The sequence below is a fragment of the Pagrus pagrus genome, assembly GCF_965226575.1.
Source record: "Pagrus pagrus genome assembly, chromosome: 6".
Classification (NCBI taxonomy): domain Eukaryota; kingdom Metazoa; phylum Chordata; class Actinopteri; order Spariformes; family Sparidae; genus Pagrus; species Pagrus pagrus.
In genome coordinates this window covers 18,950,276-18,963,124 of record NC_140190.1, presented here as the reverse complement: position 1 = coordinate 18,963,124, position 12,849 = coordinate 18,950,276, and the positions used below count along the sequence as shown (strand labels likewise).

Below are 12,849 nucleotides of genomic sequence, written 5' to 3'. Positions count from 1 at the left end.
TAATAGCTTCAGGTGACACCATGTGATTTTTGTGGATGTTTGCTTTGATGTGACGTTTCACTCATCTCCATCATCAACATGGTGAAGTTAATGACTGCAGCTCTTCTTCCACTCTTCTCCAAATGCGCCAAACATCTAACTTTACCTGCACGGTGGGTTTTAAAAGATGGAAGGGATTCACTGCTCACTAATGTCTTGGTTTTAAATAAAAGTTTAAGCATGACCATCTTTTTGGAATCTGCAAATGTTCAGTTCGAACAAAGCCAAAGCAAGTGCGTAGAAGAAAATAGCACTCAGCCAGTGGAGCGCAATTAAGAAGGCCACAAACACAGGATTAACTTTTTTTTTAGTTTTCCTGACGCTTGATCTTCAAGACATCCAGAGTTATTTTCCCTCCTCACTGTCGCCCAGAGATGGTTCGCAAGTATATAGTAGACTCAGCTCACTGTACAGAGACAGATTGCTGAGAATGTAAACCAGTCTAAATGTATGGGATTAGAGATATTCCCTCTACCCATGGCTGCTGAAATACCCACTCAAATAAACACACACACTCTCCCAGTCTCCAATATACATTGTTTTTATTGTACGGACAGAAAATTATACAATTTGAGAATGTAAAATGTTCCCCGTCTGGCCAATAAGGAGCCAGAGCAGGAAAAGAAACGTGTAAAAGAGGAAGTGGAGCGGGTTGGTGGATGGAAAGATGGATGCACAGAGGGGGGAGACGCTGGAACAACATGCTGGGAACTCACTTCTCCTGCCACCTGGAGAGAGGGGAAAAAAAACATCAGTTAGAGGGGATTTACTTAATTTGAATAATATCATGTCCTAGCTTGAAAAGGAGGAACTAACATCAACTGTGACTCACAATATCAGCTGCCAAAACCAAATGATCTAGCGAGCTATGACATGTTGAGATCTCTGCAGCAAAAAAAAGGGAAAGGATCCACTTATATCATTACACTGTAGTCCTACAAACTATTTAAAAGGGTTGTCATGAAGTACATGAACATGTTCTTCAAACCTGTGACCTTACGTAACGACTTGGTCACTCTAAACACTTGGCTGCCGTGCTGACTGCAGGCACACACACCTCGGCCATGAAGTCAGCCTGACAATGATCTCTGCGGTGTTTAATCTGTCACAGAGCACTTGAACCTCATAAAGGGATGACATAGTATGAACAGAGGCCCTAATTTGGTCATTGACACCTCATCGGTCTCATCACACGCAACAGCGAGGCTTCCACATGGGAGGCAGCCACTCCAACACAAACACAACGAGCAGCCAGGAATCATTAGGCATCCCGAATTGTTTGGCGAGTGCAGCGAGAACGTTTGCCCTCTGAGATGGCAGCGATGTTTACATTCCTCAGTGTCAGTGACGGGTGAAACTGGGCTAGGCTGGGAAACAACAGCATAGACCAGTATTGTGTGTTATCACATAATGGTAATTTCCAATGAAAACCTGAGCTATGCGGGAGTGTGTTAAGAGGAAAGAAACGGTGTTATGCGTAATCTTCACTAGACTTTCCGACTGCAAGCTGTAACAGGACCACACTTCTGTTTAATCTGGTTTGAAACTAAAGCCGTTCTGGCCTCTGTCTCTAAAAGTCCTACATCTAAGTTGATAAATAAATTGGGGAAAAAAAATGAAGGCAGGTTCAGCTCTCCAAACCCATTTAAGATGCAACAAGTCTCAGGAATGTTTTCTGTGGACGTACCTTTTCTGTGAGGGCGCCTTCTACTCGTCGATGTACTCGAAGGGCTCGGGGGGTTCTGGTTCCTGCTCTTCTTCCTCGATTTTTGGGCCGTGAGCTGAGACGGGCTCCACCAGCTCTTCCTCCTCCTCGCTGGTGTCCTTCATGATGATGATCCCGCCTGTGTGGAGCTGGTGACAGACACAAATCAGGCTCAGTGTCAAGACTTGCTGATATTCAACAGATATTTAAGTGTCCTTGCTCAAAATCAAGAGAACAAGCTGCTCTGTGTTTGTTTACACATCACTCTTCACTGTTGACACGGAGCCATAGCGGTTGTATAACAGCTGGAAAGAAACTGAACTCAGCAGTTACAGAGTGCTACAGTCTAGCTGAAGCAGAAAGCAGGCGATGCAGCACGCTCAAAGGTTAAGTGAGGATATTTGTCACCACTGTAAGAATTTCCTCTTCAAGTACTTTAATCCTACTGGAACCAACAAACTTTGTGTAATAATAGTCAGGGCCAGATTAACCCTCTAGTGGCAAAAATTAACTGTGACGACCCTCCACTAACCGTGACATTCTGCCATCATTTAGTAATTACTCTGCTCCAACTCGTTTAGGATAATTTAAAGGCATTACAATTTTATTATGCCTTTTTAATTACAGTTTGTAATGTGCTTTAAGTGGTGCGTGCAGTATTACCACTAACACCACATGGTGAACCTGAAGCCGTCAGTGCCCTCGAGAATCTAATGGAGCTTTTCCACACATGTGCTGGCTCGGCACAGGGCTACCTGCTTGAAGGTGGGTCTTTAACTAATGACCCAATAGTCTTGAGTCGAAGACATTTAAAACCAGCGGGCTGATACATGGCTGTGACTAGTGTGACGTTAAATAGTCGCAGTCTTATCGAAGAATAGCTGCTAAGAAAGCTTTGCTATAAATTAACAATTAATTCTTCCCTTCTCTTATTTAAAAGCTTTTTATTATGAAGCAGCAAAATCAGGAAAAGTTGGGTTTTCACCAGCAGTAAGTTTACACCACTCTGGTGCAGCTAAAAGTGATCATGATTTAACAGTAAAATAAAGCAGATACAAAAAGACACGGGCAGAGGCACGAGTTCAGTCTCGCAGCACACACTTGATTGAGGGGGAGAATGGGGATGTTACTGGTTGGTCACAGTCGAGAAACATCACCGCAGCCCATGCTTGGCAAAACTTGGCACGTTTAAACTGGTAATGCAAACTCAAAATCAGCATGTCATGGTTTGACGTGCTGCGGGTGAAAGTGCAAGTAGAAAAGCCCCAAAAGTCTGAGGGTCGTGTGGATGGGCCCGCAGAAATGTATTTTAAATCCTTAGGCGCTGGGAGATATAGCATATGTCAAGCTAAGACACAAAATATGTTTATGATGCACAATCCACAATATATAAATAAATTCCAGTGATATAATGATATAGGAGGGTTTAATTATTAATCACAAAAACAAGAGTTTAAATAATCATTGAGTGGAATCATTCAGGTCCGCTGAAAAAGACAGGAAACTTCATATTAAACCACATAATCGTCTTTCAATACAGCTCCCAACACTGACCAGATTTCAAGACAAGTCTGTAAAACCTCTTCACTTCCTAAACTCGTCTTTGAATGTAAAAACAAACCCTTAAAAGGAAAAGCAGCATTAGAAAACTTGAGACAAGCTAAGACAACATTTTGGCACTTGATACAAGAAGTCGTACTGTGTGATACTCTCAGCTCAGCTTGCTAGACACAAAATCAAACAGTACTTCCTCTTTACAGGACTGGGTGAGTGCTCAATGGGCGAGTGCACGTCGTCCTGCCGTTTACTGTGGAAAACTGTCAACATTTACAGCAGGACTGCAGTCGTCTGGTTTATAGGCCAGAGGAGAGTTTCTGGACTTGGAGATGTTCGACAGAGGCCAAAATCAACCAACAGGCTTCAACCATTCATTTTGAAGTAAAAACTCCTCTATAGATACTTCTACATTGTTTAATATCATTAAAGTCATTTTGGTATGTCCTGGATGTTATTGTGAGTGTAATTGTAGCAATTTAATTTTTTGCTAAGACCTCTTGAATAATTTTAACAGGACACATCAAACACACACACCGACAGACAGGAGGTGAAGTGCGTGATTACCGGTTTGAAGGGCTGGTAGCGGCAGGTCTCAGGCATGTTGAGGACTTTGAGCTGAGCTGGCATCACTCTGGCCGGATTCTCCAGCAGCTGGAAGTTTGGCTCGGCCTCTTTCTTCTTCTCTTTCTCCTTCTCCTCATCCTTCTTCTCCTTCTCCTTCTCACCCTCCTGGACCTCCTGTGACATAGAAACAGCATTTTCTGCATCAGGACCACTGGGATTACTTTACTTAATACACTTTGATCATTTGTATGTATTTGTATCTGTTCTGCTCTCATCTAAGTTTATATTTATTTATTAACTCTCCTATCTCTCTCAAGTATTTAACAATTTATCTGTAAGTGACAAAACAGACATAAATTCTCCATGTTTTGAACAGACCAAACCCACAACAATCAATACATTTTTCTCGTATAAATCTGGCATTATTTGACAGTTTAGACGAGTCATGAGTAATAAAATTGTGTCTTTCTGTTGTGATTCAGTCCTTTCCTGCTCTGGTGCCCTTGATGGCCAGTGATTTGTTGGGCTATATCAGGCGACACTGGAAACCCATAAAAAGACACTGAAGGACAAACCTGCCAAGGGAGCTGGCACTATAAAAAAAATAAAGAAATAATAAAAAAAAAAGTTTTGTATTTCAACACCAAACTAAATCATCTCCTGCAGATGCTCTGAAAGACAGTTTTTCTCCTCTGACCCAGTTTCTAATCTGTGTTTCAACAGGCCCGTTTAGCTTTTTATTAAATGTAATGTCTGCACTTCTGCCAATTCAAATTGAAACAGTATTTAAGGGTTGCAATGAACAACAAAAATAATATTCATTATCGATCATTTAGTCAATATTATAATTTAGTCTGATCATCTATAATACAGCAGATAATATTGAAAAATGCACAAAAACGTTCATAGTGTGTTTGTTTTGTTCGACCAACCTGTACAAAACCCAAATATATATTGATATATTGAAATATATATAATTTATCCTAAATCTAAGTCAAAAAAAGCAGAAAATCTTCACATTTTAGTTGCTGCAGTCAGGGAATATTTGTGATCTTTATTTAAAATGTTACTTAGAGGATTTTTCAACTATTTTATCTATTTATAATAATGAGAATAATTATCCGTCAATCCACTAACTGACTGATCATATTGCACATAATAACATACACTGTATTTAACAATACCATGTTCACCTTCGCTGTCATTTCTATTTCCATCATCATTCAACATATTTCAGTGTTTACATGTGTATTTTTATTTTACTTCCAATTAATTTATTTCACCTATTAAATTATCTGGCACAACTGCAAAGGTTTAGGGGTTTTGTGTTACTGAAGGATAATTTAGTAAAAAATTAAATATATGTAAAAATATCAAACATTTTAATGGCTTTCCCTTTCTTACTAGCCTGTTGCAGGACTGCTTTCAGTTTGTCCATATTTGTCGTTGTTAATGTTTTTTCCTTTTCATTGTTTTGTTTGATTTGATGTCACTGTATCTGAGGGTTACTTCTCAATGAACTCTGCGGTATAAATAGAATTTGATTTATTCATTGATTTATTGAGTTCAGACATAAAAAGACACCACTCTGTTTGCATTTAGCTCATCTATTTTGCCTTAAAAGCGAGAAAGTGGTCGAAACCAAAGTCAGCTCCATAAAACTGTCCAGAAAATGACAACTGGTGAATTCTGAGCCGTCTGACCCCAGTGTGAGTGGAGACCTCCCCTTCAAATCCTTTCTTTATGAGTTAAACCAAATAAAATCAAAAGCCTGAGATGTGAGCGGGCTGGACATTTCCAAGCTCGTCTCTCAGCACCAGAGCTGAGACGTAACGTGGCAGAGTGGATCAAACATCCTGCTAACACAAGGAGAAAATCCCAATGAAAGTTATACTGGCTCTCGACTGACAGAGTCTGTCCATGAACGCTGCGTGTTGGTGAGTGAAAGTGTTAAGACAGACTTTGAGAAAAGAAATAAAAGGTAGATATGTGTATGGGTGCACTGTTCTGCCTCAGACATCCTTTGTTTTAACTTGATTTTTGCAATCAAGAAGAGTCACATGTGGTAAGAAAACAAGGCTCTGGAATGATATGTTTAAACTAAAAACACCAGGACACAAGCTGTGGCTGCATTGCCATGTGGTCTGCTTCAAAGAAGTACACCACATGGAATATTACTGCATCTCTCCACCTTCAAAGCAGTTCACGAGTCCACACATGAAATGTATATTTAAAAAGGTTGCTTCCAAATAAATCGTGAGGATGAAAAAGTCAGTTTATTCCAATTTAGGCAAAACACCAGGTGTAAAAGGCTTAATTTAGGGCAGATCTTTCTGTCTAAGTAGATAAAACTTCAAACTATAATTCTAAAATTTGCAATTGACAAATGTTCTTGAGGGTCCAGAGTACTTTTAAAGTGGAAGGAGTGAGAGCAAACGAGAAACTAAAATAAGGCTATTAGTAATAAAGCAGTAGAGAGTTTTCGAGGGCTGAGCATTTCCACTCACCACTTCCATCTTCTCCTCCTCCTTTTCTTTCTTTTCCTTCTCCTTCTTCTTGGCTTTGGCTGTGATGGAGAGAACAGCGGTGGAAACCTGACATGCAGAGAGAGAGTACAGACATTTCCACAATGTAAGATAATACCAATACACATCCAGACCTTCTACAAACCAGTCAACCACAACATAAACGGTGCTGGGTCTCTTCATTACATTCTCTAAAAGCATCTAGGATTGTGAAATGAAGCAACTGTGAAAAATAGGCCAGAGATGCTAGAATAATAAATACAATGGGCAAGAAAATGGCGAGTCTGACAAGGAGGGTTCAAAATTATTCACAAATCAATATGAAGCGAGGTCAGCTTTCCTCAACTCATCATTTCAGAGAAGGGAAAGCAAAACAAGCTGATGTGTTGTGGCGCCTCGGTTCATCAGTTCTCACCTTCTCCTTCTCTTTCTCTTTGGGAACCTCCAGAGCTGGTGGGTAGGCGAAGGTGGAGGGCTTGCAGTTGGAACGGTACTGCACCTTAGGCATCTGAAGAGGAAGACAGAAGAGCAGCCGGTGTTTAGTAACATCACTTTGTTGTTGATGTTAGCTATCCTAGGCATTCCAACACTTTTTACAAATTTTCATGTCAAAAGCTGTCGAGACATTTCACTTTAGACCAGACGTTTTAAGTTCACAGAAGATAAAGTTTTCTTACTTGATAAATCTCCTGGAGCCTTTGGTTTTAAGTGAAATATCTTTATTAACACGAAGGCTCATTTATGCTCAACGTTAGATACACATCCAGACAGAGCCTTCTGTCTGTACACTGGGTTCATTTCTTCTTTATTTCTGGATGCTATCTGAGCGCTTACGGATACAGACCAACGGAGCAGTGCCTCTGGGAGAGCGAGACACGACCACAGGGAAAGTTTTAAAAATGGCAGAACTTTTTGAGAAGAGGTCATATGAGTTGGTGACAAATTTTAAGATGTTACGGTTACTTGTGCAAGACCGATTTGACTCTGGGCGGCGATCTTATTGCTTAACATCCGTGCCAATGTGAAGGACGCATGAAAGTGCTGGATGTATCCATTTCTGTATACAAGAAAGTATAAATGAGTCTTGAGACAATGACTATTACACCTGCTAAGTGTCAGCATGTTAACTAGGGCCGTTATTCACTTTCTATTAATATGCTAATTATTTCCTTTTGGGAAATAAAATGTCAGAAAATTGTCTGAACAACATTTCAGACCTCAGTTTACTCTCACATAAGACCGAAAAAAGCAACAAATCTTGGGCCCAAGTACAGCCTCAAAGAGCTGCTAGTATGACTCTTAGTCTTGTGTAAAATCAATCAGTATTTGTACTAGAAACAATTCATCCTTTATTTATGTGTTTAAGGTTTTCTCCCTGACCTATTTTTGAAGGGACAGCTTTAACGATGACAGAGCTAATGATCCGTGTTGTTTAGAGACAATCATGAAAGTCAACCTCTTGCTCCATTGAGTTGAGATTGTTTGGTAAATTGTTTCTAATATCAAGACTGACTTTGAAACACGTAATTTAAAGTTGACATTAACTGAGAGCTGAAGTACCGCTCCCTCCCCTAGATTTGTTTCGCTAACATTTTAAACTTGTCCAGTTTCCTGATTTGAAAAGACGAAGAATTACAATTTTATTCGTCAGTAAAGTAGTAAACAGTAATTTATCTCAGCTCAAAACTCATGAACGTGTTTCAGCCTTACAGAAAGACTGATGTATAGACCTGATTAAACCTAATGCATTATAGGTGCTAGTGGAACACAGTTAGACTTCATCTTTTCATTACAGAAGAACAGATTCAAACTGAATAATGAACTAAAGTGAAATGTGAATTGAGGATAAGCACAAGTTTGACAGACAGCAGCTCTTTTCTGTTTCCTTGAGGGAAAATGTCACATCAAATCCTTCTCTAAAATCTGGCAGCTTCATACTGTCTCAAATGTCAATATTTCAACAGTGATTTGCTGATTTCAGATTCTACTGGTTGTCAAGTATTGCATCTGAGTTAGTTTCAATTTCTGTTAATTGCTTCTCACCAAAACACATTATGTGTATCCTTGAGCTCTAAAAGACATGTTGACTGCATTGCATTCTCGGTAAAACATTTGCAAAGCTGAATTTTTTTAACAGTACTTTAAATCCTGCATTATTAACTTGCTAGTTGCCGTCTTCTTCTACCCTGTCTGTGCTGCTGCAGTGCTTATTTTCTTGGTGCTTTACAACCACCTGGTCACTGGAAAAGTGTGAAACAACTGGCAGGGCTGTGTATCGTGTCAACTGCAGGTACATGAGCATGTGCACCCTAATGCACCAGAAAAACAAAACGTGGAGCCTCTCAAAGAAAAACAGCTCCATGGGGAACCTTTGATGACTCTTGTTTTACAGTGATTGAGAGGAAAGTGTTACTGAAAGTGCCAGTACTGCATTCAACTTGGTTTAGACAGCTTAGTTAAGTTTTAGAGCAAAATCCCCCTATTACTGATATAGACAAAAGAAGAAGCACTTATTAAAACACCTATTAGCTGCAGGCTTACACTAAAAATGAAGAAGAGCTCTGTCAGCTTTACCTAGACAAACATAAAAGAAGATCTCTAGCCAGAGCTGCACCAGGTGACTTCTGTTTAGTGTGAGCTTTCAAATTATAACAGTGTTCTGAAACCAAAGTACTAAACAGTCTCTATGGTCCAACAGAGCAGCACTACAGCACAAGATGTGAGCAGGAGGACTTTATATTTTTTTATCACCTCATAATTCAGTTGTTTCACTGTAGTATGGAGGTAGAGAGAGAAGCAGTGAGGCAGTGAAGTGACTTTCTAAAAGTCCACCTCAAGTTTGTTGCTAAAAAAAGAACAATCTGTAAATGATAAGGAGGATATTTGTCTAAGACTTGGGCTGACTAGTTTAACAGACGTTGACGAGCCTTGGCAGGGTGCAGCACAGAGTCTGTTAAACCCTGCTGCCCCCCACCTTCCGTCTCTATCCCTTGTGTATTATTTGGGGGCTTTACACCATTATTACGCCTTTATATTTAAGGGCCGTGTACAGCTGGGGCTTCACAATACGCAAAAGTGTGTGGGTAGCAATGAAGAGATAATGCCCATTAAATGTCTGTTTAAGACCCCAATATGTCACAGTGATCCTTTGGCAGCAGTGTGCGAGTGGCGGAGGGCCAGAACAGTCAGGTGGGCCTTGATATGGATCAGCTGCTGGTGACAGTTGTTACTACGGCAAGAAGCTAAATACTTTCTGCACCAAACGTAGTGCCCATTACAAATTCAGCAGCCACACACTTGTCCAATTATATTTCAACATTAACAAACACAAACATGTTTTTAAAATATTGATTAACAATGAATTCCCATCACTGCAATGTGGAAAAGCTATATGAAGGATAGTTTTTAATCAATAAATAAATCATTCAGATGTAGTGGTTTGCCTTTGTTGAGTACTTGTCCCCTTAAATAACATAGGATGTCAACTATTTAGAGGAATTCTGCTTGTTGTTTGGAACATCTGAAAGTAATCTTCTTCTTGTTTATTTCATTATTGAAAACCTGTGTTGGAAAAAAGGTAAACTTCTATGACACACACACACATTCCTTCCCACACACCAATCACAGTAAGTCTGGTCACTTCAGTACCTTGAGGTCCTTGTTGAGGCCGATTATAGCTGTTGGTGTGAAGGCCAATGACAGGAAGTGGGAGAGGGGGAACCAGAACCAGAATTGGGTGAAGACCAGCAGGCCGACCATTGATGGCATATGAGTGTGACCCGTCCTGGACTGCAGAGAGATGGTCACGTTACGTCCACCTGAACAATAGAGGGAACAGGAATTTGGGACGGTTTGAATGTGATGGCACAGAACTACATGATGTTGGTCATTCACAAAAGAGATCTTATGTAAAATACCTTTTAATATTGCCAACATTCAGAACAAACACAAAGAAAATATCTGTTTATTTTCACAGATTTTCCTTCAGACATTTTTTCTGAATTAACATGCAGAGACAAAATACTACTACTAAGTGTCGTCAAACAGCTTACCAAAGTTTCACATTTCTTTCAAAACTTATGCTTATAAAGTCTGTTCAAACAACCTAAAGCGAATCAACTTCTGCTTGTCTCCACTAGCATTTTTAGTTTAGTCTGTTCAAACAGCCTAAAGTGAATCAACGTCTGCTTGTCTCCACTAGCATTTTTTTAGTTTCGATATGCAATCTCTATCACTAAGTCTTAACGGATCTATATAAATGAAGGCACTCTCAAAGCCTAAAGTGAGGTGAAGTAGTTGCTAAAAGCAAAACAAAGAAAATAGTGGCTTTTAACTTTAAAAGACAAGGTGTTTTGTTTCCAAAAGCTACAGAGGTAGATATCCTATAGAATATAGATTAAATATACCAGTTTCATGTTTCAACTTTCCAGAAAGATCAATCAATGAGACCATGTGAGTCATTTGAGAGCAACTGAGGACAGTGGAACAGATTGAACATACACATTACAACCCAGTTGCTCAAAACCCAAAACCAAATGCACAATGTTAAATACAACAGTAATAAACAGTACTGTCACAACTCTCAAATAAAACTGACAGACTTCTTATTTTAAATAGCAGCGTTCTGTATTAAATCTGAATCAGGACGAGAGGACGAGAAAGAATGCCTGCTCAGCAAAACAGCAGAACGCTGATACATTAGAGTTAAAAATACATACTTCTCAGTAGAGGACAATTGCACTATAAATAGAAAATGTCCTCCATCATTTTAGTTTGGTCTCATGAGAGCTGTAGGTGAAGACATTGCAGGAGAATCCATGATTAGTACATTCGACATGTACAATAGACGTTGCAGTCTATAGACTTAACTGAGTAAGTACAAATAACAATCGCATCGTTTTAAATATTACATTCCTTTGTATTGTTCAGTTTTTTGGGAGGTTTCTTTTTGGGTCATCCTGATAACTGATTGTGAAACATTCTTGGCAAACGTTTGCAGAATACCGTACGATGAAAGAGTCCGAGGTTAATGAGGGCTCAAACCAGGATGGTCACCACCCCGAGGAGGGTTGTCTTTTTGGCATCAACTTGTCTGATCTGAAGGATTTATATGACAGGGACAAACCAGCCAGCCAGTTAAACCCAGGAATGCATTGTTTGCAGCATCCTGCATTTAAATCTAAAAATGTCATTAGACCTAAGATACACAAGAGATTAATAAGTCATCTACCTCACACGAGATGTCTCAGCTGCCATGGAAAAAAAAAAGGTTGGCTTTTCAAGCCATTTTGAAGGGGTAAAAAGGGGTAAATCTTTTATTAATTCAATTCTACCTAGAATGCACAGTAAACATTTTCATCCTTCGGTTAGTATATAAACTGTAAACTCGCTAAAATTAATGAAGTCATATGACACACTTGCTATAAATCACACCTATTATTTGTACCTATTGTCTGTACCACTGTTGTGAAGGCCAATGGTTTCATTATTCTATCTCCATTACATTGTGACAATCAACATTTACTTCAATATGGTTCATTGAAGCAGAAAATTTGTCACCAGTTTAAGTAAAAACTTCTTCAAGACTTTAGGTTAAATTTATTTCTGATCACCCAACATGGACTCTTTGGGATAAAAGGGACATAGAAGCAGCCTGTAGATGTTGTATTAGGATTAATGGTTTGTATTTTTACAAGAGAAGCACATAAATGATCTTATAAAGTAGTGTGTCTATGTAAGGGTTTTTGTACAACTGCAGAGGTATCACTGGGGTTGAGGGTTTGATTCTCTCAGGGGCCACTCATGGTGAACGTGTGTGCTCTCAAGAAAAAAATAAATAAATAAATAAATAATTGTCTGTGGAGCTGGCAAAATAGAAGGCGATGAACAGTGGCCAAGGGTGCTCCTTGGAGCAGTACCAGGGATTAGTAGGGAGGAATTGGGAAGACAGAGGGAGGAGGAGTTTTAAAGAGTTCCTTTAAAAACAGGTTGGTTACTAGGGAGTAGCCATTCCAACAAACAATACCAGTAAAATAGTCGGTTTTCTCAGATGGCACAAGTGATATAGCAATGGTATTCAGTGTTGAAAGTCCACTCCCACAGGTTGAACGTTGGCCAAAATGAGTCACGAGGTCTGCTCGCTGAACCACGACTGGTTGCTTAAGAGTCTCTTAAAAACTTGAGAAGAGGTTGAGAGCACTTGACTAGCACCGCTGTTTTTGCCAACTCTTTGTTTGGTGGGCCGATTTTCATTCCAAGGAGTTGGTGAAGGAGGCACGGGGATAGTGAAATCTCAAAAGGCGTTTTATGACCAACAATGAACCTGATGACTGCAACAACACAATCAAGCAGATAGGATATGTTTTGTTACATGTATGAGGGAGAAACCATTACCTAATTAATCGACTGCATCAATTATTTACATGAACTCTCTAATTGGAGCTGAACATGTACGAGTCA

General features: G+C 39.6%; 1 protein-coding gene across 1 annotated transcript in view; it reads right to left on the bottom strand.

Moving 5' to 3' along the window:
* Window positions 1-564: 564 nt before the first annotated feature.
* Window positions 565-12,849, bottom strand: part of psmd1 (proteasome 26S subunit, non-ATPase 1) — a 39,935-nt gene continuing 27,650 nt past the window's right edge. Inside the window, exons 20-25 of the mRNA XM_084355804.1 lie at window positions 10,039-10,208; window positions 6,806-6,898; window positions 6,373-6,459; window positions 3,866-4,039; window positions 1,727-1,893; window positions 565-767 (exon numbers count right to left, since the gene is read on the bottom strand). Of these exons, the coding sequence (XP_084211930.1) occupies window positions 1,747-1,893; window positions 3,866-4,039; window positions 6,373-6,459; window positions 6,806-6,898; window positions 10,039-10,208 (671 nt within the window). The 3' untranslated portion in view covers window positions 565-767; window positions 1,727-1,746. The remainder of the gene's footprint in view (window positions 768-1,726; window positions 1,894-3,865; window positions 4,040-6,372; window positions 6,460-6,805; window positions 6,899-10,038; window positions 10,209-12,849) is intronic.